The sequence below is a fragment of the Cephus cinctus genome, unplaced genomic scaffold (genome assembly GCF_000341935.2).
Source record: "Cephus cinctus unplaced genomic scaffold, Ccin1 Ccin1_scaffold0352, whole genome shotgun sequence".
NCBI classification, from domain to species: domain Eukaryota; kingdom Metazoa; phylum Arthropoda; class Insecta; order Hymenoptera; family Cephidae; genus Cephus; species Cephus cinctus.
Genome location: NW_014333044.1, coordinates 37,156 through 63,245, shown reverse-complemented (window position 1 = coordinate 63,245; position 26,090 = coordinate 37,156). Strand labels below are relative to the sequence as shown.

Genomic DNA, 26,090 nt, shown 5'->3' with positions numbered 1-26,090 from the left:
ATCTATCAAACCCATCAGTTTATCAATAATACAAATTTTCTTCTCTTTTAGTACGTAGAATAGAAAGATGTTGTGTTCTCTATTTGCGTAATAATTACACAATTATATTTGGCCCTTGCTTAAGATGATATGAAAAGAATATTACATCCATATAAACATTTATCTTTATGTTATACTCATAAGTCATTGCTGGAAATATAAAACGTCATCACATAACAATTTATCATTGTTGTTATAGGTTCTCAGGGAATATGCGACGGAGAAACTGATAAATCTTTTCTTGCCACATGGAACAGAAGATTCTATAAGAATGGCTTTGGTTTTACTATATATCCAGGCAGAACGCATAGAACAAGCTGAAAAGTACTTGGAATCTGTGTCTGATAGATTTTTGAGAAATATTCTCCTGGAGTATTGGCAGCTCCTTTTTGATACCACTGCTATTATGAAAAAAAGTCGTGCAATTCCAACTTTTTCTGAACTTTCAGGAACTCTAGTTAGAAAGAAACCCATATTATTTGCTGAAATACTCGCTCGATTAATTGCAGAATCTGTCTTATCATTGCAACAGGTCTTGCAAGTTTTTTTAGATTATTTACCATCAAGACTTGGAAGAGATGGACATGATGCATCAGAATCTCTTCAGTATTTTTTGGAAATCCATTTTTATATATTTTTTGAAAAAAATCTTGAACTTGATGCTTCCTGCTATGACGTTGCCACTACTGAGGCCTTTAAAATTTTAATTAGGTCATATCTAAGTAAATTGACTCAAAAAAAAGTATATTGCAAGGATGCCAGGATACCAGGATACCAGGATCAAAAAATGGAAACCCCGAAATTTCTATTTGCCAATTATAGGTAAGTAAATAATGGCTTACATTTTTAGGCACGAGAACGTAAAATATGCTAGAGTGTCTTATTTAAATACCATTGCAAATAATCGTGCGTTTGTACACTGGACCTCAATAATGGTGTCAGCGGTGGTCGCCGTGCGGTGAGGTAAGAGAGGAGATTGGGCGGCGTCTGCTTACGTATCTTGGCTTGTGCGTGCAATGCAGAGAGCACTACGGTCCGAGCGAGACGCCAGAACGTCGCTCGGTGCGTCCTTGTTGCACAGCACTAGTGTAAGCGAGACGGCAACAAGGCACCTCATGCGCAATAGGAAGCTTGGTGGGGGACTGCTCGTGTCCGGGAGCACGCTCTTCCTTTCTCTCTCAGTCTAACGCTTTATGATGAGGACAGATAGTACTTGATAAGGAGTGAGAAGGAGCTGCGCGACTCTCACCGGTACGAATGAGATAGATTTGTTGGTTACCCATCCTCGTCACACAGCGTTAGTGCGACAAAGACATATAGCTGCGACGTGGTGTTTAGGAATAAGCGTCCAGCTTCTCAACGCATTGTAGACAGATGCTACTAAAGGACCTATTGCTTTCTCACTCCCACTCATGCACAAAAGAACCGTAGGACGCTTTGGCTTTTTAGCCGCAGCATAGCGTTCGCTGCGTTGCACGCACGTACCCAGGTAAGACGACAGTCACCGCCCAGTCTCCTCTCTTACCTCATCGCACTGCGTCGAGAAGCTAAAACCTATTCCTCGATACTATGTTGCACCTAATGCGTTGAGACGCTGGACGCTTATTCCTAGACACCACGTCGCAGCTATCTGTCTTTGTCGCATTAACGCTGTGTGACGAGGATGGGCAACTAAAAAGTCTATCTCATCCCCACTACCGAAAGACGCAAAGCTCTTTCTCGTTTGTTATCGGGGTACTAGCTGTCCTCGTTATAGAGCGTTAGTCTGAGAGAGAGAGAGCAAGAGCGTGCGCTCGGAAACGAGCGGTCCGCCACCAGGCTCGCTATTGCGCATACGAGGCCTTGTTGCCGTCTCGCTTACACTCATGCTGTGCAACGAGGACGCACCGAACGACACTCTGGCGTCTCGCTCGCACCGTAGTGCTTTCTGCGTTGCACGCACAGGTTAAGATACGTGAGCAGGCGCCGCCCAATCTCCTCTCTTACCTGACCGCACTGCGTCCACCGCTGACACCATTATTGAGGTCCAGTGTACATTGTTCATATAGTAGTTTTAAAAATGTGCAATATAGAGAAATGTGGGAGAAAGTGACACATTTTCAAGGAGAAATGCTACTGTGGCATGTAAAAAACTCAAATTTTTTAAACATTTTCTTAAAGCATTTGTCACGTATAGCATCGGTTATCAATTTTGAAACAGAATAACATAGCCAACAGCTAATAGAATTGCAGATTCAGCACGTTACCTAGTGCATTGCCCGTGTCACCTACCCAGTCCTTAGTTCACTGCATTCCTAAGGTCCTAACCATACCTAAGAGCACCAGCAAAAAAATGACTGTATAAGTAGTCAAAATCATATTATTGATGCTTAGAAAATCGTTTAGCTTCACACACAAAAGATCGGATTACACATTGTCACTCGCGCCCTAGGTACGGATTCATTATTACATATCCTAGGAAACAAGCTGAATCAATTACCGGGCAAAATTGAGCTGCATAGACTAATCTTTTCCAAATCAAGTAACACATATACTAGATATTTCTTGTTCCACAAAATTTCTTATCGCCTTAATTTGATATACAGCCAGGTTTTGTAATTCAATAATCCTCTGTCGATTTTTAAGGACGCGTAAAATCGAGAATTGAAAGCGTAGGTGCTGATCTTTGGGGTCACATAAAATCAGCAAACACAACTAGATGCGCGAACGGGAGCGGACGATTACGGAAATGCACGTCCGCTCAGGCTGCTAGGTTGAGGTGGAGATGGTCGAAGTAAGCGTCAGGCAAATAGTGCGAGATACAAAGAGCAACGGATCAAGAACGTAACAGAACGAATCTGAACTATCAAATCGAAATCCCTTCACCGATTAATAAATTTGGAGTTCTCACGCGAGTTGGTGCAGCTAATCCGTGAAGGCCGCGAACTGTATCGAGAATACACTCGGGTAGGAATTGCACAAGAGCATAACACTACACCTCCAGAACACGCTCAGAAAATCTATAGAATTTCCTGGATATCGCGAGAGCAACGCGGGAACTACACGAGCGAGAATCTTCTATATCGTATCGAAATTAAGCTAGAAAAACTATCAACAGATAGCACGGGAGCGCGAGCCAGTTCGAGACACCTCGGTTGGTGCCCCGAGACAGACTGCTTTGACAATAGCCAAATTCGAGAACTAATCATTCTAATCGATCGAAATTGTTATATGCGATAACTTTTCCTTTCCCTCGAGTAGTCGCTTTAAACCAAATCGAGAGCGTTACATAGCGAGTCGATATGTAACACTTTTGGAAAACCTCCACAGCCGCTTACCCAGGGCATCAGGTGACAGCTGGACACCACACCCTCAACTCCGGCCAGTGAGTTCGTCCCCTACCCTTAACCTTATCACAAACATTATCTCTGTTCGCTCCACAGCCCTTTGCCTCTCTCCACTGGGGCGCCGGTATTTTATCCGGGCTTCTGCCGGTCCGTGGAGACGTCTTCGTCGGGTACTCTCCTCTGCCGGGCAACTCGGTACGTCGAGACTATCTCCCCACGGCAGATTCGAGAACTTCGACCTCAACTAAACCCTAACGAGATCTTCCGAGAGCATTGGCGTAACTATACGAACCAATCTGGGAGTGTAGTTTCTGAGCATGGTAGCGATTCGAAGCGGACAGTAAGCGAGAACGTTATCTAAATCGATACCCGGAGTCGCCATGTGACCATGAAACGAAGAATCACGTCACACTTTATATTATTAAAACGGTTCGCTGGCGTAGTCAACTTTTGCATATTATTAGTGTATCATGTGCATTATGTCAGAACGTCGTCAAAGAGGGGTTTGAGAGAGGTTATATCGTAAACTTACGGGACGCTGCCTTGTCATGAAACGAAATCACGCGTTGAACGACACGTATTTCTCATACTGTGCAAATTTCATATCAGGCCTGGCTAGAAGAGGATCATACTTATTCTTGGCCACGGGGGAACCTACTTGTGCACAGACCCAATTGCACACTGTTACAAATTTAGATTTAAGGATGCTAGGAATAAAGAAGTTTGAAGAAAATAGCACAGATAAGAAATCACCTAAAATTTTTTTAATTATTAAATGACCATTAAATCATAACCAACTAAGAGAAACAGTAGTAATGTAAAAGAGTAGTGAAAAGGTTATAGGAAATTTTGAAAATACAATTAAAATGGTGGGCCAGTGCTAGATCATATAATAGGCAAACATGTAGTGACTTATGTACTTGGCCTCAATAATCTGATATCAATACTTTTCATTAAAGGAATACACAGCACTCCTGTACTTGGCGTAGTTTTTTACACGTAAGTGTTTTTTGAGGGATATCACAAGTTTTATTGTTCAACGGGACATAGAAGCTCTAAGCACTGAAATCTATATTTTCACAGATATAAAATGTAAATACATTATGATGTCGCTAATCAGAAAAATATATTGCGTCGTCGAAAATGTTTAATGGCATATAAATATAATTTGTAAGTCCCTTTTTTTTAGAAATGCAAAAAGATATATACAAATTTAAAAAAAAATATAATCTTCAGTGCATATAAGCATCGTTAATGGTGTCCAGCTTGTTGAAGCCGTGTGGTAAACGTAAGAGAGGAGAGTGTGCTGGATTATTTACGTACCTGAGGCCGTGCGAACAACAGAGAGGATACTATAGTTTGAGCAAAGCGCCAAAGCGTCGCTCGTTGCACAGTTTTCTGGACACTCTAGATTTCTATGTCCGACACCTAGATATAAGAAACTACAGAGCGCAACACCTGGACACCCTGGACTTCGACATCTAACACCTAGATGCAGGAAACTACGGAGCGGAACACCTGGACACCCTGAACTTTCACGTCTGACACTTAGATGCAGGAAACTACGGAGCGGAACACCTGGACACCCTGAACTTTCACGTCTGACACTTAGATGCAGGAAACTACGGAGCGGAACACCTGGACACCCTGAACTTTCACGTCTGACACTTAGATGCAGGAAACTACGGAGCGGAATACCTGAACACCCTGGACTTCCACATCTAACACCTAGATACAAGAAACTACGGAGCGGAACACCTGAACAGCCTGAACTTCCATGTCTGTCACCTAGATGCAGGAAACTACAGAGCGGAACACCTGGAAACCCTGGACTTCCATATCCAGTACCTAGATACAAGAAACTACGGAGCGGAACACCTGAACAGCCTGAACTTCCATGTCTGTCACCTAGATGCAGGAAACTACAGAGCGGAACACCTGGAAACCCTGGACTTCCATATCCAGTACCTAGATACAAGAAACTACGGAGCGGAACACCTGAACAGCCTGAACTTCCATGTCTGTCACCTAGATGCAGGAAACTACAGAGCGGAACACCTGGAAACCCTGGACTTCCATATCCAGTACCTAGATACAAGAAACTACGGAGCGGAACACCTGAACAGCCTGAACTTCCATGTCTGTCACCTAGATGCAGGAAACTACAGAGCGGAACACCTGGAAACCCTGGACTTCCATATCCAGTACCTAGATACAAGAAACTACGGAGCGGAACACCTGAACAGCCTGAACTTCCATGTCTGTCACCTAGATGCAGGAAACTACAGAGCGGAACACCTGGAAACCCTGGACTTCCATATCCAGTACCTAGATACAAGAAACTACGGAGCGGAACATCTGGACACCCAATACCTGAACACTCTGGACTTCCGCGCCCGACACCTAGATACAGGAAACTATAGAGCGGAATGCCTGAACACCCTGGACTTCCACATCCAACACCCGGACACAAGAAACTACGGAGCGGAACATCTGGACACCCAATACCTGAACACTCTGGACTTCCGCGCCCGACACCTAGATACAGGAAACTATAGAGCGGAATGCCTGAACACCCTGGACTTCCACATCCAACACCCGGACACAAGAAACTACGGAGCGGAACATCTGGACACCCAATACCTGAACACTCTGGACTTCCGCGCCCGACACCTAGATACAGGAAACTATAGAGCGGAATGCCTGAACACCCTGGACTTCCACATCCAACACCCGGACACAAGAAACTACGGAGCGGAACATCTGGACACCCTGGACGTCCGCGTCTCACACCTAGATGTAGGAAACTACAGAGCGGAACACCTGGAAACCCTGGACTTTCACATCCGACACCTAGATACAGGAAACTACGAAGAGGAACATCTGGAAATCCTATATCTCTAAAAATTGTCACCTAAAATACGAGGAACTATGTCGACGCACACACATATGTACACGAATACACACGCGTTCCACATGAAAGTTTTAATAATTATATACTATTGTAAAAGCAGCCTTATATTAACTGGAAATCCGGTGTGAACGGTAGCTTCACGTACAAAGTGTATTTGATTGTGTTGGGTATTCGTAAATTACCAACACCATCCAGAGTACAAATAGGTAAAGAAGGCAAAGCAGTCAACGCCATCTGTCGTTTAAAAAAGGAGATGGACGTGCGAAGACGACGACGACGATGGAACTGAAATAAAATCATCTCGCTCGCCATCTCAATACGCCCTGATCTCGTACACTAATCATATTGAACGTGGTGGGAATCAATTCAGAACCCTCAATTCCTATAGTGAATGTATCAATAACTTTTTCTCATGTATAGCGGTTAATAAGATATTTCGTTCCAAACACACGTATAAGGGTTGACTCATGTAAAGAGTCTCTGCGATCTGTGCCCTGTACAGCCGGTTGCCTGTACTTGGCGCGAGACTCGACCGAGTCTCTTGATCTGGGAGACTGCTCAGTAGCATGGCCACTAAATGGTGATCTTTAATTTCTTCACCAAGCGCTGTGAGCTTGTCGACTAGGTCCTGCATTGTGGCAATATGCTGCTCCATATTCCCTGTCTTCGCTAGCTTTAATTTACAGATTTGTCTTAAGAGGTATACTTTACTGGTAAGGTAGAATTTTCATGATATTGCTTGAGTGCGTGCCACACCTGCTTCGCTGTTGTTGATTTCCGAATGTGGACTAGCTGTGAATCCTCCACCAGTAAACCGATTGTGTCTCGAGTCTTATCATCTTTTTTCTTCCACGTCGCAGCTTTCTTAGCGTCAGTTGGAATGGTCATACTGACTTGATCCCATAATTCTTCTCTGATCAGGAGTAGCTTCACTTTAAAATTCCAAATTTGGTAGTTATCTACATCAAGTTTGGTTATACCTACACACATAGGATCCCCCATGCTTAACTTTAAAGCTGACTACGCAGTGCGTCTGAATTATCTTAAGCTCTTCCACTTGTACAACGTTCCTGGGCCCATAACCTTCTGAAATTTAGCTTTAAGGATGCTAGGAATAAAGAAATTTAAAGAAAATAGCACAGATATAGCAACTTATATATTGTAAGAAAGAGAAAAGAAATAAGAAAACTGAAAGAAATTATAATGTAAGCAGCGGGCACTTATACACAGGTGAAACGAAAGAAAAAGTGAGCGAGAAGTACATGCCGGTTTGTCGAATGTACCGAGCATGCGCGACGCGGGAATATATGAATGGTCGTTGCTGCGATTTATTCTTAATAGACATAAATGAGTTTTAACTGAAAATGCTGAGAATTTTAAATAGATGGAACAGAATTAAGTATGAACGATATCTTATTATAGTATATTATATATGGGTATACATTAGTTTACGATAAGTTTGGTTAGGTAAAGTTAGAAAAGTAAAGACTGGGTAGTGAATCCGACTGAAGAGAACATTAAATGTTTAAAACGGTTTCGTCAGATAAAGATGATTTACAATATCTTTCAATGAGTGATGGAAGATCGCTCAGAAGACAAAAATTCGTATTTCTGTCCAATTGGGTCTATGCGTAACTGCACATCACTCTGCAGCCACGCTCTGGTTGCCCTCGTGTGATATCTGAGCGAAAAGACAGACAATTCACCCCTGACGGCCAAACACCGTCGTGAACCGCTCGAATGATGCTGCACACGCCATGACTGGAAGATATGAGTGGCAGCAAATCATCGGCGTCTTCGCACCTTCTAGCTAATACTGAAAATCTCTGGCGACGAGTCAATGTAGTATGGATCATAATCCATTAAGCTACTATCGAGCATCTGATTAACTGCCTCCTCCAACGTGTAACCGCTTTATTCCAAGCTGCCGGTGTCTCAATGCGTTACTAATGGTACTCATATGCCTACGCATTGAGGGCTATCGTGTTGAGCTCAGCATTCTTTGTTTATGACCTATTTATATACGAAATTTCGTTGTAATATAACTTCGTGTTTCTCAAATTGGAGGAAGAGGAAAGTTTTAGTCAGCAGCGGATTTTACAAAATGTTGACACCATTGTCGCCCACTGTAATTATTGACCTCCTATTCCTCTTTCTTTTTTAGTATCGGCATTATTAACCCAATAAAAAATATACAGAGTTAGTCAGTAGAAACGCACGAGCAGAAGTTGGCCACAAGTGGCCGACACGGCAGTGTGGCCTATTCAAAAAATGACATGTGACTGTGACCGATTCCTATAAGCGTAAACTGATGTTAAATGTTAGTCCGGAAGAATAAATATATATAGTTATTTATTCTAACAATATTTATTATGACACACGAGTTTTCTAGAGCTCCTCTTTGTTGTGAGGTTCCATACAGACACACTCGTCTACTAGATGTTTTTCGTACGTTTGTGTGGCGTCCTCTCTAGTTGAACCTCATGTACAGTAAATTCTGACAATTGACATTCGTAAAGCAATAAGTTAGGTTTTTGAAATATTTCAATAGTTAGGTTACTGAAATAATTAATTAATATTGTAATGATACAATGCAATATCAGTTAAGATTTAATTTCACAACAGATTGCAATTGTTGTAAACCATAATATAGATTTGGAAACGCGCCTACGTCAGAAGCGACGGAATGGCCACGCTGCGACGCGGCACATTCCACTCGCTAATATTATGGAAACAAAGGAGACACATCACCGACACTATGGCGAAATATAGAAACAATCCTTTGGTTATTGTATCTCTAAAAATTCCATAATTAAGATATAAAAAGCGGACGGCCTGTCGGCACGTCAGATGAAGTAAGAGAGCTACGAGTGAAGTGTTACTACGGTAACTTAGTCGAAGTACTAACCTCCAGCCTCGTGATTTAGTACTCACCAAGTTTACGGTTTATTTTTAATAGTGTACTCTAACGTAACTTACTTTGTTTCAAATAAATCTTTTACTTGTTACCGAAGGTTAAGTTCCAACTTTTTACTCGGGCAACGAATTCCAAAGTACCTGACTCCCGAAAACCCTTTCCGGCAGTCTAATCCCTGAATCCAGTATTTGGGCTCACAACACAATTAAAACAATGTACAGTTTAAAATATTCACAATTTTGATATTTCCAAGTAATGATCACAACTGTAATTCTGCAATACAATACTGCAAAATAATTTAAAAATCAATTAATTGAAATGTAAAATAGCAAAAAAGTGGAACAAATTACTTTTTGTCATTGTTTGAATCATAATAACAGTAGAATGAATATTGTGCATCCAAAATAGAAAACTTTTAAGTATTTCCAAAACGTCTTAGTGAATCGTAGAAGGAGATGAAGAAGCAGGATCACTCTTCGGACTGTATCAGGATATTTTAAAGAGATTCACAGGAGTGTTAGGTAAAATCTGTTGTAAAAATAAATCTTAACTGATATTACATTTTGTCATTACAATATTAATTAATTATTTCAGTAACCTAACTGTTGAAATGTTTTAAAAACCTAACTTATTGCTATGCGAACTGTCAGTTTGTGTTTATGGGAATCGGTCACAGTCACATGTCATTTTTTGAAGGGGCCACACTGCCGTGACGGCCACTTGTGGCCAATTTCTGTTCGTGTGTTTGTACTGATTAACTCTGTATATTGTCACGTAACGCATTTTGTATCATTTCTGTGACAGTATATCATTCATAACCACCCGGTCAGCAGCCTTTTGGTCTGAGTTCAAATGTTAGATGTACGGGCTTGACCACCGGAATGTATATTCGGGAGTCGAGTACTTTGGAATTCGTTACTCGAGTAAATAATTAGAACACAAAAATTAGAACTCAAAAACAAGTAATAGATTTATGGAAACAAGATGATTTTTTCGAGTAGACTATTAGAATGGAAACTGTTAAGGTGGTGAGGTCACGACGTCGAGGTTAGTACTTTGACTAAGTTTCCGTAGTAACACTTCACTCGTAGCTCTCTTACTTCGTCTGACGAGCCGAAAGGCCGTCCGCTTTATATATCTTATTTGTGGAATGTTAAGATACACAACAACCAAAGGATTGTTTTCTATATTTTGCCATGATATCGGCAATGTGTTTCCTTTGTTTCCATAACGTTTAGCGAATGGAATGTGCCGCGTTGCAGCTTAACTATTCTGTCGCTTCTGAAGTAGGCGCGTTATCAAACTCATAGTGTGATTCACAACACTCACTAAAATTACAGACTCAGCACGATATCCAGTTCTTTAATGCCGGGTATCCTAGCAACACCTAAGAGTGTCAGTAGAAAATGACTATATAAACAGCCAAAGTCAAGATATCGGTGATCAGAAAATCGTTGAGCATCAGGCACGAAAGATCGAACTGCACCTTGCCACTCATCGCTCTAACCGTTAAAGTATTAGATAGAGTGTAATATTCGTAATCTGCCTTAGGTACGGATTTGTTTTACATACCCTAGGGAACAAGGTGGATCGATTACTCGGCAAAATTCAGCTGCACAGACTTGTTACGTATAGTATCGGTTATCATTTCCGAAACAGAATAAAATAGCCAACAGTCAATAGAATTGCAGACTCAGCACGTTACCCAATGCACTGCCCATGCTGCTTAGTTGACTGCATTCCTAAAGTCCTAACCATATCTAAGAGCATCAGCGAAAAATAAGTATATAAGCAGTTAAAGTCATGGTACTGATACTTAGAAAATCGTTTAGCTTCACGCGCAAAAGATCGGACTGCACATTGTCACTTGTGGCTCTAACCGTTAAAGTATTAGATCCGGTGTAATATTCGTTATCTGGCGTAGGTACAGATTCGTTTTTACATACCCTAGGGAACAAGCTGGATCGGTTAACGCACAAAATTGAGCAGCATATACTAGTTTTTTTCCAAATCTAGTAACGCGTATGCTAGATATTTTCTATTTCACAAAATTTCTTCTCGTCTTAACCTCTCATACAGTCAGGTTTTGTAATTCGATATTCAAATCTTTACTCCGAATCTCTCATTTGCTTAAACAGACAAATCTTGTAAACGGCAACCATATATCAAACCGTAATAATTATTGTAACAATATATTGAAAATTCACATTTTCTCGCAAATTTAATTTCTAGTGCATATCCAAAAGCACTTCAAGCTATAGCTTGAGTGGTATACCACTCCACAAGGCGTGTTTCAACACCTTAAACTAGCAGCGAACCCACTATTGCATGTATTCTTACCGCTCGGGATTCACTCAAATTTTATTCATGTTACCTCTAGTCTTTTCTTTTCTTCTGGTTACTTCTAAATTTCTATTATCCAATTGAAACGCCTCGCTAGACTACGGCCTACGTAACAATATAAACATTACTAGTTTGTAGTTACAGTGATATAAATTAAATTATTTAATGAAATTAAAAACAGACGCCGCAGTGTAGGGAAAAAGTATGGAAACTTTAGAATTGCTGGACGGGGAAGCATTTATGAAAAAAATGTTTACCGTATGTTTCATCTCAAATAGAACACCTGAAGTTGCGTTACCATCGGTAACGATTACCCCCTTCGTTTTTGGGTGATGCGCACAAATTCAATTGGACATAAATTTTTGTCTCCTGAGTGATATTCCATCAATAATTCAACGATATTGTAAGTCATCCTTATCTGGCGGAATCTTTTCAAACATTTAATGCTCTCTTCACTCGGACTCGCTCACTTTGTACGCTCGCCAACGATATACTTATCCACTGATCTACCCAGTCTCCGAAATTTGAACATTCCACCCTATCCTAACCTTACCTAACCAAACTCAACGTAAACTAATGTTAATCCACATATAATATACTGTAATAAGATATCGATATACTTATCCACTGATCATCAATAATTCAACGATATTGTAAGTCATCCTTATCTGGCGGAATCTTTTCAAACATTTAATGCTCTCTTCACTCGGACTCGCTCACTTTGTACGCTCGCCAACGATATACTTATCCACTGATCTACCCAGTCTCCGAAATTTGAACATTCCACCCTATCCTAACCTTACCTAACCAAACTCAACGTAAACTAATGTTAATCCACATATAATATACTGTAATAAGATATCGTTCGTACCTAATTCTATTTCATCTATTTAGTAGTGAACAGAATTTGCAGTAAAAAGTCATTTGTTTCTAATTGGTCTGTGCGTCAGTGAGTTCCCCCCTTCGTTTTTAAGCCAAAATCTAGTGGTATTGGACAGCGAACAAATTTTTGGCAATTTCGACATGTGTCACAAAAATAGACAATAACCCAAAAAACGAGAGCTAAGTTATCTAAAATAATCACATTTTCTGAACGACTTATACCTCTCTATGGTAAATAATGAGATTACTAATAAGTTTCATCTAAGTAATCAATGCATTATTTGTGTGTAAAAGGCTGCTAATGATCACAACCTGCAGCAATAACCTATCACTGCCCTTTGTTCTCCTCTTTCAGATAATAAAATATCGTTTTATTGTACTTAGCATATAAAGAGTTGATCTATGATATTTCCATGTACTCTTATGTTTCAAAGTACAAGAAATTCAACTCTAGAGTATTCCACAAGTTAGTAGGACCATTCGCAAGTCATGAGGAAAGATCAAATCTACAAATGCTTTAAAAGAGAAAGTAGAGATATGCACTCGTTTATTTTATCCACAAAACATCCACATCAAATTCTAACCCTTTGTGACTTCCCGTGTCCAAGTTATATGATAGATGTCAAATTCCGGATTGTCCAAACATATGCAAGAAATAAAAATAGCGTAAGAAAGAAATGCAAAAACATGTTTCGCCTTTTTTCACCCCGCAGAAGTTCTGCACCAAATTGCAGCCCTCTTCGATACGTAGCTGCTTTTCTCTTTCAAACTATTTTGAGATTCAGTCTTTCTTCGTGACTCGCAGATGCTCATACTAACTTGTGGAATATTCTGGGATTGAATTCTTTGTACTTTGAATCATAACATTACATGAAAACGTCATAGATTAACTCTTCACATGTTACAGTATAATGGAACGTGTGATGCCCAGTTGCGCATAAACCCAATTGGACACAAATGCGATTTTCTGCCTCTGGAGAGATATCCATTAGTAATTCAATGATAGTGTAAATTATCTTTATCTGAAGGAACCTTTTTAAACATTTAATGCTCTCTGCAGTCGGATGTTATAATCCATTAACTCATCCAGGCTTCGAAATTTGAACATTCCATCCTATCCTAATTTTACCTAATTAAACCTAGCATAAACTAATGTTAAATCCGTAACGTATTTTTTTTCTTAACTCGATATCAATAGCGAAAAATCCGAGAACGAACTATTTTCGAGAACCGACCTACGTTACCTTCGGTCGTCCACCCGTCGCTCATGCATCCGCAAGCCAGGCGGGCGCCAGCCAACTCTTTTTTCACCGGCAATTGACGAGCCGGTATAAATTGGGAGATGGGGTGGCACAGGCCCAACTCCACCAAAACCAGAGCTCTGATACAGCCTATCAGAAGAGACACAGTTAAGTAACTTAACTGATCCTGTCGATTTTTGAGGACGCGTAAAATCGAGAAATGCAACCGTAGGTGCTGATCTTTGGGGTCGCGTAAAAACAGAAAATGCAACTGGATGCACCAACGGGAGCGGACGGTTACCGAAATACACAGCCGCTCAGGCTGCTAGGTTGAGGTAGACAGGGTCAGAGTAAGAGGCAGGCAAATAGTGCGAGAGGCAGAGAGCGTCGAATAGAGAACGTAACAGAACGAATCTGAACTATCAAATCGAAATCCCTTCACAGATTAATAAATTGGGAGTCCTCACTGGAGCCGGTGCAGCTAATCCGTAAGAGCCGAGAACGGTATTTACAGGATACTTAGGTGGGCACTGCACCAGGACACAGCACTACACCTCCGGAACCCTCAGAAAATCCATAGAATTTCCTGGATATCGCGAGAGCAACGCGAGAACTAGACGAACGAGAACTTTCTATACCATACCGAAACACGTCTAGAAAAATTATCAACAGATAGCATAGGAGCGCGAGCCAGTTCGTGACACCTCGGTCGGTGCCTCGAGAAAGACTGCTTTGACAATAGCCAAATTCGATAACTAATCATTCTGATTGGTCGAGATCCTTATAGCCGATAACTCTTCCATTTCCCTTAGGTTGTCTCTTTAAACCAAATAGAGAGCGTTCCTTAGCGAATTGGTACGTAACTGGTGGAGATCCTCCACGGCCGCTTTCCCAGAGCATCGGGCGACAGCTGGGCACCACATCCTTAACTCGGGCAGGAGGTTCCACTCCTGCCCTTAACTATGTAAAAACTCTCCGCCCGCTCTACAGCCCTTTGCCCATCATCAGCGGGGTGCGGGTCGGGTACTCTCCTCTATCGGGCAACTCGGTACGTCGAGACTATCTCCCCACGACAGATTCGAGCACCTCGACCTCAATTAAACCCTGACGTGATCTTCCGAAAACATTGGCGTAACTATACGAATCAACCCGATAGCGTAGCTTCTGAGCAGGTTGGCGACTCGAAGGGAACCAGAAATCGAGAACGTTATCTGTATCGGTAGCCGAAGTCGCCTTGTAATCATGAATCGAAAAATCACGTCACAGACCATACACAATATACTATAATAAGATATCGTTCATACCTAATTCTATTGCTTCTATTTAAAAGTGGACAGAATTTGCAGTAAAAAGTCATTTGTGTTCAATTCGTCTTTGCATCAGTGCCCTCCCCACCCCTCTAATGAAACGATATTTGAATATCTGAAATAGGAGAACGAAAAGTATCAATAGATTATCGTTGTAGATTATCATCATTAAAAATCTTTTAAAGAGTGGTGTCCAGATGCGCACACACCACTTGTCCACGGAACCAGTTGCGCACGGACCGTTTTCCCACGACTCGCTTGCCCAAAAACCGCTTGCCCACGGACCACTTGCGCACGGATCTCCTAATATTTACAGACCCAGTTGCCCACGGACCACATGCGCACGGATCTCCTAATATTTACGCACTCAGTTGCCCACGGCCCACTTGTCCACGGACCACTTACCAGAGATTGAAATCGGGTGATGCCTAGTTGCGCATAAATCCAATAGAACACAAAAGCGAATTTCTCGCTTCACTCGCTCGCCGACGATATACTTATCCACTAACCTACCCAGTCTCCGAGGTTTAAACATTCCACCCAAACCTAACATAACTTCACCTAACTTAACCTACTTTACTTTAATTGTGTATGCTATATTAATATACGACGATACGGCATCCGCTCGTGGGGTACAAATCTGTGCGCAAGTGGTTCGTGGGTAACTGAGTCCGTAAACATTACGAGATCCGTGCGCAAGTAGGCTGTGGGCTACATACTACTACATACATCTACATACTTTCTCTGTCACGTTTTTTTACCGCATTTCAAATAATTATTTTTGTTATTGTTCTGCCCAGGATTTTGCTTGCTTTGGTGTTTAATTGTAAACGTGAGTGCTCGTATTTTCGTGCTTTCGGCGGTTTAATGCGATCTTGTAGCCAGAGCTACTGATCTATAAGACTTCTCAACTGGATTGCCCATTCGCTGTATTACGCTGGATAGTTTAATTGTTATCTTTATCCGCGATTTTGAGTATAGTTGATGCTTTATCCTTTCGATGCATTATTGGTGGTTTTCTTATTTGGTATTGTGACGTGATTTTTCGAATCACGGTCCCAAGGCGGGTCCGGTTACCGATACAGATAACGTTCTCGATTTCTGGTTCCCTTCGGGTCGCCACCCTGCTCAGAAGCTACGCTCTCGGGTTAATTCGTATAGTTATGTCAAGGCTTTCGTAAGATTTCGTTATTGTTTAGTTGAGGTCGAGGTGCTCAAATCTGCCGTGGGGAGATAGTCTCGACGTACCGAGTTGCCCGGCAGAGGAGAATACCCGAAGGTCGAGGTGCTCGAATCTGCCGTGGGGATATAGTCTCGACGTACCGAGTTGCCCGGCAGAGGAGAATACCCGATGGAGACGTTTCCACGGACCGGCAGAAGCCCGGGTGAGATACCGGTGCCCCGCTGGAGATGGGCAAATGGCTGTAGAGCGGGCGGAGGTAGTTTTGATACGGTTAAGGGCAGGAGGGGAACTTCCAGCTCGAGTTACGGATGTGGTACCCAGCTGTCGCCCGATACCCTGGGGAAGCGGCCGTAGAGGATATCCAGATGGTACGTACCGATTCGTTAAGGAACGCTCTCGATTTGGTTTAAAGGGATTTGGTTTAAAGAGATTTGGTTTAAAGAGATAGAAGAGTTATCGGTTATAAGGCTCTCGACCAATCAGAATGATTAGTTCTCGGATTTGGCTATTGTCAAAGCAGTCTGTCTCGGAGCTCCGACCGAGGTGTCACAGGCTGGCTCGTGCTCCCGTGCTATCTGTTGATAGTTTTTCTTGCCGTGTTTCGCTGCGGTATAGCAAGTTCTCGACTCGTACAGTTCTCGCGTTGTTCCCGCGATATCCAGGCAATTCTATGAATTCCTGTGAGTGTTCCAGGGGTGTAGTGCTGTGCCTTAGTGCAGTGCTCCGCTGAGTGTCATTTGGATACTTTCGCTACGGTATAGCAAGTTCTCGATTCGTACAGTTCTCGCGTTGTTCCCGCGATATCCAGGCAATTCTATGAATTCCTGTGAGTGTTCCAGGGGTGTAGTGCTGTGCCTTAGTGCAGTGCTCCGCTGAGTGTCATTTGGATACAGTTCTCGGCCTCCACGGATTAGCTGCACTAGCTCCGGTGAGTCTCCCAATTTATTAATTGGTGAAGGGATCTCGATAGATAGTTAAGATTCGTTCTGATACGTTCTCGATTCGTCGCTCTCTGTCTCTCGCACTATTTGCCGGACTCTTACTCCGACCCTCTCTACCTCAAACCTAGCAGCCTGAGCGGCCGTGCATTTCCGTAACCGTCCGCTCCCGTTCGTGTATCCAGTTGCGTTTGCTGATTTTACGCGACCCCAAAGATCAGCACCTACGGTTGCGTTTCTCGATTTTACGCGTCCCCAAAAATCGACAGGATCTGTTAAGCTATCGCCTCGTCTGATAGGTTCCGTCAGAGCACTCGTTCTTGGTGGAGTTGGGCCTGTTCCACCCCAACTCCCAGTTTATACCGGCTCGTCAGTTTCCGGTGAAAAAAGAATTGGCTGGCGCCCGCCTGGCTTGCGGATGCATGATCGACGGGTGGACGGTCGAAGGTAACGTAGGTTGGTTCTCGAAGATAGTTCGTTCTCGTATGTTTTGCTATCGGTGTCGGGTCAAGGAAAAGAATTACGTTACAATATATGTGTATATGTGGTATACGCTCTTCATGTTTGACAATATTCGGCTAGAATTAACAGTCTCTCTGGGTATGTGTGGCGTTCTAAACGGCGTGTATCGTGTTTACAATCACAGCTGATTTCCACAGTTGATTTATTACTCTCGGACAATTGATATTTATCTTTAATATTAGTGGAAATACATACTGTCTCGTGGTGGTATTAATGTCGCACGGTGGGTCTCCCGTTTGTCGTGGTTACTCGCAATCGCTAAGAACTTTATTCGCTGTACAACCTGCAAGATCTACTTCCATCGTAGCTGTGCCGCCAAGCGCCGTCTTGAATTCGACGATCTATTCATCACCAATTGTGACCACCGATTTATATGTACTATGAGTGCCGAGTTAAAAAAACTTTTGCGCGAAGAATTATCAGCGTTTAAAAATGAATCTCGAAAGGATATACGTCATCAATTCGCGGTTTTTAAAGAAGAAACTAATGCTCTACTTGACAAAAGATTCGGGAGTTTTAATCGTGCTGTCAATAGTCTCACAAAGCGTCTTGACAGTGCTTTGCACAACATTGAGGAGTGTAAAAATTACAATACTGATCTACAGCGTGATAATGTGGCCCTCCGTGGTGAAGTCGCCGATCTTAAGTTAAAGTTTACGCATCTCGAGATCAGTGTTAATCGTACTCCGCGTGCCTCGACTCTAATGTTTTCGTTGCAGAGACCACAGAGTCCCACTCGTTCGCGTAATATTATGGTATACCGGCTTCCTGATAACTCTTGACGAGATGCCGCTGCAGTAGACCTCGATGCAATTGGCCATGTATTCTCTTTTGTGTCCTCCGGTTCGGCGCCTATCAGAGCAATTCGTTTAGACGCTCTCAAAGTTGGTGATAGGCCGCGTTCTATCAAGGTCATTCTACCGGATGCTGCAGATGCTTTAGACATATTAAGGAATAAACGTCATGTTCGTGAGCCCGACGTCCGTGTGATGGCCGATCTCACTCCGCATCAACGGGAGTATTTTCAGGGACTTCGAGCGCAACTGGCTCAGTTGCACAGCGGCGGCGATATCAACGCGACTATCCGTTACGTTCACGGCATCCCCATGATTGTCAATGATTCGACGGCGCAGTCTACAACCTCACATCGAGCAAAAAACTAGGGCGCGGACGGGAGCTTCCCATTCTGTATCAGAATGTGAGGGGTCTCCGGACTAAACTTAATTTACTTCGTAACCTTGTGACGTCTTCCGCGTATCGTATTATTTTTTTAACCGAGTCTTGGCTTTCAACCGATGTTTCTGATGTGGAGTTGGGCTTGTGTAACTTCGTAATTTTTAGGCGTGATCCTTCCAGTTACTCCAGTGTTATAAGAGTGTTCTCGATGATGGATACGTCAAGAATCTCACATAAGAGTGCATAGCGCACTGTGGATGTGCATAACAGTATCTGAGAGAACTCCTCAAACCCTAGAATTCCTTCATAATCCTATCGACCTCTCACAGCGACGCCAATAAAGGAAAGGGAATATAGGACCTTTAAATCTCTAATATTGCGTAATTCCCTTGAAACTAGTCATAGCGACAGTCATGAGGAAATAATATTAGAAATTATTACCTTTAATATTCTTAAAATCTGAAATACAGTAGACCGATTGAAATCAAAACAAACAAGTGACGCTACAAGCCGGCACGCGCCGAATACAATAGAAATACCAGTAAGCCGGTACTTGAAGAAACCGCTAATCCAATTAGTCAAATCAAATAATCGAATCATAGAATAAATCAAAATTTTTAAAGAAGAAACTAATGCTCTACTTGACAAAAGATTCGGGAGTTTTAATCGTGCTGTCAATAGTCTCACAAAGCGTCTTGACAGTGCTTTGCACAACATTGAGGAGTGTAAAAATTACAATACTGATCTACAGCGTGATAATGTGGCCCTCCGTGGTGAAGTCGCCGATCTTAAGTTAAAGTTTACGCATCTCGAGATCAGTGTTAATCGTACTCCGCGTGCCTCGACTCTAATGTTTTCGTTGCAGAGACCACAGAGTCCCACTCGTTCGCGTAATATTATGGTATACCGGCTTCCTGATAACTCTTGACGAGATGCCGCTGCAGTAGACCTCGATGCAATTGGCCATGTATTCTCTTTTGTGTCCTCCGGTTCGGCGCCTATCAGAGCAATTCGTTTAGACGCTCTCAAAGTTGGTGATAGGCCGCGTTCTATCAAGGTCATTCTACCGGATGCTGCAGATGCTTTAGACATATTAAGGAATAAACGTCATGTTCGTGAGCCCGACGTCCGTGTGATGGCCGATCTCACTCCGCATCAACGGGAGTATTTTCAGGGACTTCGAGCGCAACTGGCTCAGTTGCACAGCGGCGGCGATATCAACGCGACTATCCGTTACGTTCACGGCATCCCCATGATTGTCAATGATTCGACGGCGCAGTCTACAACCTCACATCGAGCAAAAAACTAGGGCGCGGACGGGAGCTTCCCATTCTGTATCAGAATGTGAGGGGTCTCCGGACTAAACTTAATTTACTTCGTAACCTTGTGACGTCTTCCGCGTATCGTATTATTTTTTTAACCGAGTCTTGGCTTTCAACCGATGTTTCTGATGTGGAGTTGGGCTTGTGTAACTTCGTAATTTTTAGGCGTGATCCTTCCAGTTACTCCAGTGTTATAAGAGTGTTCTCGATGATGGATACGTCAAGAATCTCACATAAGAGTGCATAGCGCACTGTGGATGTGCATAACAGTATCTGAGAGAACTCCTCAAACCCTAGAATTCCTTCATAATCCTATCGACCTCTCACAGCGACGCCAATAAAGGAAAGGGAATATAGGACCTTTAAATCTCTAATATTGCGTAATTCCCTTGAAACTAGTCATAGCGACAGTCATGAGGAAATAATATTAGAAATTATTACCTTTAATATTCTTAAAATCTGAAATACAGTAGACCGATTGAAATCAAAACAAACAAGTGACGCTACAAGCCGGCACGCGCCGAATACAATAGAAATACCAGTAAGCCGGTACTTGAAGAAACCGCTAATCCAATTAGTCAAATCAAATAATCGAATCATAGAATAAATCAAAATATTGAATCCAAAAAGCGACGTTAACACCTCGGAAGGATAAAAATCGTTATCCCTGCTAGATTTAACGTATGCCTATCGAGGATATAAGCAGCGGCTTCCTCGATAGGAAACTCACTCTTGTCTTTCTAGACTAGTCAACCGAATTCTTGTACACCACAAGACGACAAGAAGCAAGTAAAGATTTGGAAAATACAAATTATCAAAAAGCTAGGAGAAAACCAATCCTCTATTCCAGAGTGAACCAGTGAACAGTATTGTACCGCAAATTGTGGGAACGCATTCTGGGCAGTTCCTGGTCTTGGAAAGCATTGTGTCTCCAACCTGTATCAGGAAGTCTGCCATCCTTGTAGATATTCTGCATCGAAAGCATTGTGCTGGAGCTGTCAGAAATCGACCACTGCATAACAACCACACTCCTTAAAAAGCTCAGCTCCCAATATCATTGTGATTAGTAGCTGTCTGAGCATCCTATAGCTCTTACCAGACCTAAGGAATCATTGTGATACCTCCTAGTGTCAGGAAGGGCATCCCAATTCCCTCTGCATTCTCCTGCAGTCAAGTTATTGTAATAAAACTGTCAGGATTGCAGATCGGTCATAAAAATAACCCGCCTTTAAAAGAGTCAGCTCCCAATATCATTGTGATTAGTAGCTGTCTGAGTCTAACCTATTCTTAACATAAGGGATTCAGCAATCGGGGTTCATTGTGATCTCCTGTGGGTACTGAATCATTATCATCCTCGTCAACAGCTGGCCCACGGTCATCGGACGCATTGTGCAATGTGCTGTATTGTGGTTCCAGCTACCTCTTTCCATTCTACAAGGCTAGCAGAGAGAATACGTAAACAAAAACACTTCTTGTCGCCTACGGTTCGACTATCAAACTAGAGACAATTATAAAGTGTGTGTATATGTGTGTCAGAGAGCAAAATAGAATATTAAGGATACCTAGTCTGTAATTTATAGGACAATATATCATCATCGTTTTATTTTAAAACTCACGTGTCCAATTACTTCTAAAGACGCCTGCCCAGTGCGCAAACTCTATAAAAAGTCTCGTGATTCCTAAGTCTCCAAAATTACGAAATGTCTTATATTATAAGTCGCAGGGGGGAGACGTGCTTATTGCAGTGCATCAGTCACTGCCTGCAAAACTCGTTGTCAATCCAGTCATCGATCTGGAGCAGGTTTTCGTATCCGTCCAGTTTTTTGGTTTTAGTTTATTGTTTGGTGATGTATATCTTCCCCCCGCGGTTCCACGATTCTTGTACAGTGATTACTGTGCATCCGTTGAGCGTGTTCTATATAGCGCTGGCGACACGTTCTCCCTTTTTTCCTGGTGACTATAATGTCCCCCAATTTTATAACTACGTTCCAGTCTCATCAATTGTTAATAATCACAAATCGAACTGCGTTTTGCTTCTTGATTTGGCCGTGTCTCTAAATCTCTCTCAAGTTAACACCATCCTTAACGACCGTGGCCGGTTCTTGGATTTATTATTTACTGACGTGCCGTGTTACGTGAGCCATGCGCTTGACTATATGTCGCTAGTGGATGCGCCTCACCCTCCGTTCGAAATTCCTTCTCGATTATCAGCGCTTCCTACTCCTAACTGATCTGAAGCTAAGAGTTTTTACAATTTCAATAAGGCGAATTACCGAGGTACGTTCCCTCAGTGTTCAATGGAGAGTTTAAGGAACTTACATTTAGTGATTTTAATTGAGAACCTCGCGTCGGTCAATCGGCTTAACACTGAGTCCAGTTGTTCGAGTCCTTCCCGTTCCGTTTGAGAAGAAATAAGTACGTCGTCGACGTAAACAATAGCAATCTTGTCGCGATAATCACCGATAGCGCTATGTATTGCCCGCTGATATACCGGTGGGACATTCGTTAGACCAAAGGGCATGGTTAAATATTCGTACTGCCCATCAGGCGATGACAAAAGCAGACTTTTGAATGGACTCTTCTTCGATCGGTATTTGATGAAAGAAACGCATTCGATCGTCGCCGTTCTTCTTTTTAACTAGGAGTATTGGGCTAACGAAGGGTGAAGAGCTATCGCGTATAATACCTTTAGTTTTTATATCAGCCACTATTCCTTTAATCTTCTTTCGTTCTATGGGTGTTAACCGACAGGGTCGGCGCTGCATAATCTTGTCGGAATTTTTGAGATTGATGGACAAACTACCAGTGTTCACTCGACTCGTTCAGATGCCCGTTGCAAAATGATCTTTGTACTTTTCTAAAATTAAGCAAGGCTCGTTTATCGCTTACGTCTGTGTCGATCACTTCAAAAGAAGCGTCGATACTTGAGGTGAAAACAAAACGCTCTCTTTCCACGGACACCGCTATACTAGAGATTCGGATACTTCAACCCGGGACTTTTAGAGAGTCCATGCCAATCAATGCATGATAGGCTATTGCTAAATTGTGAACATATGCAGATTAATTTCTCAAGTGACCCCGTTAATCGTCGCGGTCGTACTAATGACCTCTCCTGAAAACACGGAACAATCGCCCAGACAGCGCAGAGAGCAATTGGCCCCGGTATCAATCAAACAAATTAAAGTGGTGTTACCAATCTGCACTGATATACGGTTTGGTGTGTAGGATCTTACGACGTTGACCTTCTTTGACGCTGAAGATCCTTTCCTCTCCTTATAGAAGCAACGGGCCTTCGAATGTCTAAGTCGTTTGCAGAAGTTGCACGTCTCCCGATGTGGTGAATCATTGGTTGGTATAGGTGGGAGTGTAGATCGGTAATCGTGAGTGAAATGTCCATGCTTACGACAACGCCGGCACGTTAGGAATTCATTTTTTGACCTGTTGACGCTGGTCTCCGATGTTTGATCGGCCTTCCGCTTGCGATAGTTCTTAAGGCTGGCGATAAGTTGAGCTTCATTTTGGCACTGAGCGAAGTAGTTCGGACTGTAGGTGTTTTGGTCGAATACCCGAGATGACGGACTTAATGAGACGTTCAGTTGTTGGATTGGGTGAGACGCGGTGAAAAAGCTTCCAGGAATTACCCACGTACTCGGTGTAGGTTTTAGCTGCATCGGATGTGTACTCGCGCCACGCGGTACAGTGCCCCACGCCACGTGTCTCGTCGGAGTACCTCGTGACGATGGCCTCTTGTAGCGCTGTCCAATCTTTAAGAAGGTGCGCTGTAGTGTCGGCCCACTGTTTCACATGTCCTCGCAAACAAGACAGTGACTTCATAAGGGCATCCGATGGATGTACACCGCGTGCACTGATCAGGGCGTCGATGTGTGCACACTATTCGTTCGCGGTAATTGTCCTTTCATCCGGGCCGAAGATTGGTAGATAGACATTGGCAAGTTTGGGTCGTGGTCGTTCATCGGAGGCTGCTGGGCGATGAAGTAGTAGGCGTTTCAAAACTTCCAATTCCTCCCGGAGAGCTTGCGTTTCAGTGGACTGGGAGATATTGTGTGCAGCAATCTGTTCAGATCCCACTTCTGATGATAGAGCATTGCCGGCTGTCAAGTCCATCGCCGCAGAGTCTTCCAGAAGTGTATGAAAACTATGGTCCATTTTAGGCAAGTAGTGTGTTTATTAGACAACGTGTGCAGTTTACAATATTTGGAATTAAACTAAACTTTGGTGCGTCCTATCATCACTGCTAGGCCTTTTGTCCCCCACTCCAGAAGGGTATTGTTTCTTCACTTCAAGGTGGATATTGTTTATAGGGCGAATCGAAGAGATTCCGCTCTAACATATTTATTTCGTTAATACTCATGGTTTACGGATGGAAGCCGCGTCTGTGTTCAGCTTCGTGCCGACGTTTCGCAAATGTTTCAGTCTGCATCTTAAGGGCTAGGAGGCTCCGATGCTGAAGCTCCCTGTTGCTAGGAAGTCTTAATATACCTATGATTGCTCATGCGGATCAGTGCTTCAGCCGATCATAAGTTGTTTAGTTGATTAGCTGATTAATTAAAAACAGGGAGCTTCAGTATCGGAGCCTCCTAGCCCTGAAGATGCAGACTGAAACGTTTGCAAAACGTCGGCACAAAGCTGTACACAGACGCGGCTTCCATCCGGAAACTATGAGTATTAATAATAATATTGGCCGCGAAAGCCATTTATATATTATATTTTATATTTATTTTGTTTTTGTGTTTTGTCTTTTACCACCTACTTGGCTGTCGCCTGTAAATATTTTTTTAAGGGATTTTCCCGTCTACTGCACTAATAAATAAATAAATAAATAAATAAATACTTATTAATAATCTTACTACTGTCGCGCGGAGAGTCTTCTGACCCGGCGAAAAGCGCGATCGCCAGGTAGTCCATTCCACCCGTGCAGAAATGCGCTAAGTCAGGAAGGCAAACGATCTAGCGATCGACAGCTCCGACTCGCAAAAATTCAAATTACACATTCGGCGCATACAGGGTTAGTCAGTAGAAACGCACCAGCAGAAGTTGGCCGCAAGTGGCCAACACAGCAGTGGGGCCTCTTCAAACTGGGGCAAACTGACAGTTCCCATAGCAATAGGGTTATTGAAATATATCAATAGTTAGGTTACTGAAATAATTAATTAATATTGTAATGACAAAATGTAATATCAGTTAAGATTTATTTTCACAACAGATTGCAATTAAAATAATGTAAAGTTTAAAATATTCACAATTTTGATATTTCCAAGTAATGATCACAACTCCAATTCTACAATACAATGCTGAAATTAATTTAAATGTTTTTATAGCAAAAAAGTGCAGGAAAAAAATCTGTTGTGAAAATAATTCTTAACTGACATTACATTTTGTCATTACTGTGTACACTTACTACTTACATTATTCTTTACCTATTCATTATTATATTTGATTGTCGACCTATTATCTTGTTTAGTTTCAATAAACGTTCACTGTTTTAATATACATATTTACGTGAATGGTAACTCCTTAGATGACAACTATCCCAAAAAATCTCTTTAATTTAACCTCTCGATCCGAACATCCTTCGTCACGGAGACATTAAGGCACAACGCTACTTATCATACCAGAGTATACGTTGTTTGAAAGATGCGATTATTTTGGATAACCTGGCCCTTAATTTTTGAGTAATTGTCTATTTTTGTGACATATATCGAAACTGTCAAAATATTTGTTCTCCGGCCAATATCACTTTGGGCGAAAATGAGGGCTCGATCGCGGCTACTTCAGAAGTGATCTTTTGGATGGGACATACTATATACAGAAGGTATTAGATTTCAAGAGGTGAATTTCGATGGTGACACTGATCTTACCGTGTTCAACTGTCGTTCTTCAAAGTAATTTGAAGATTAACTTTCAATTTTTAAATTGAATAGGGTTAGATTGACCTCAAAGGGTTATTTCCAGGACAATT

The 26,090-nt window shown here is 42.3% G+C and overlaps 1 protein-coding gene across 2 annotated transcripts in view; it reads left to right on the top strand.

Annotated features, from left to right (window-relative positions):
* The first annotated feature begins 244 nt into the window (after window positions 1-244).
* LOC107267226 overlaps window positions 245-26,090 on the top strand; it is a 49,834-nt gene continuing 23,988 nt past the window's right edge. For both annotated transcript variants that reach the window (XM_025084434.1, XM_025084435.1), the window contains exon 1: window positions 245-861. In XM_025084434.1, coding sequence (XP_024940202.1) covers window positions 311-861 — 551 coding nt within the window. In that variant the 5' untranslated portion in view covers window positions 245-310. The remainder of the gene's footprint in view (window positions 862-26,090) is intronic.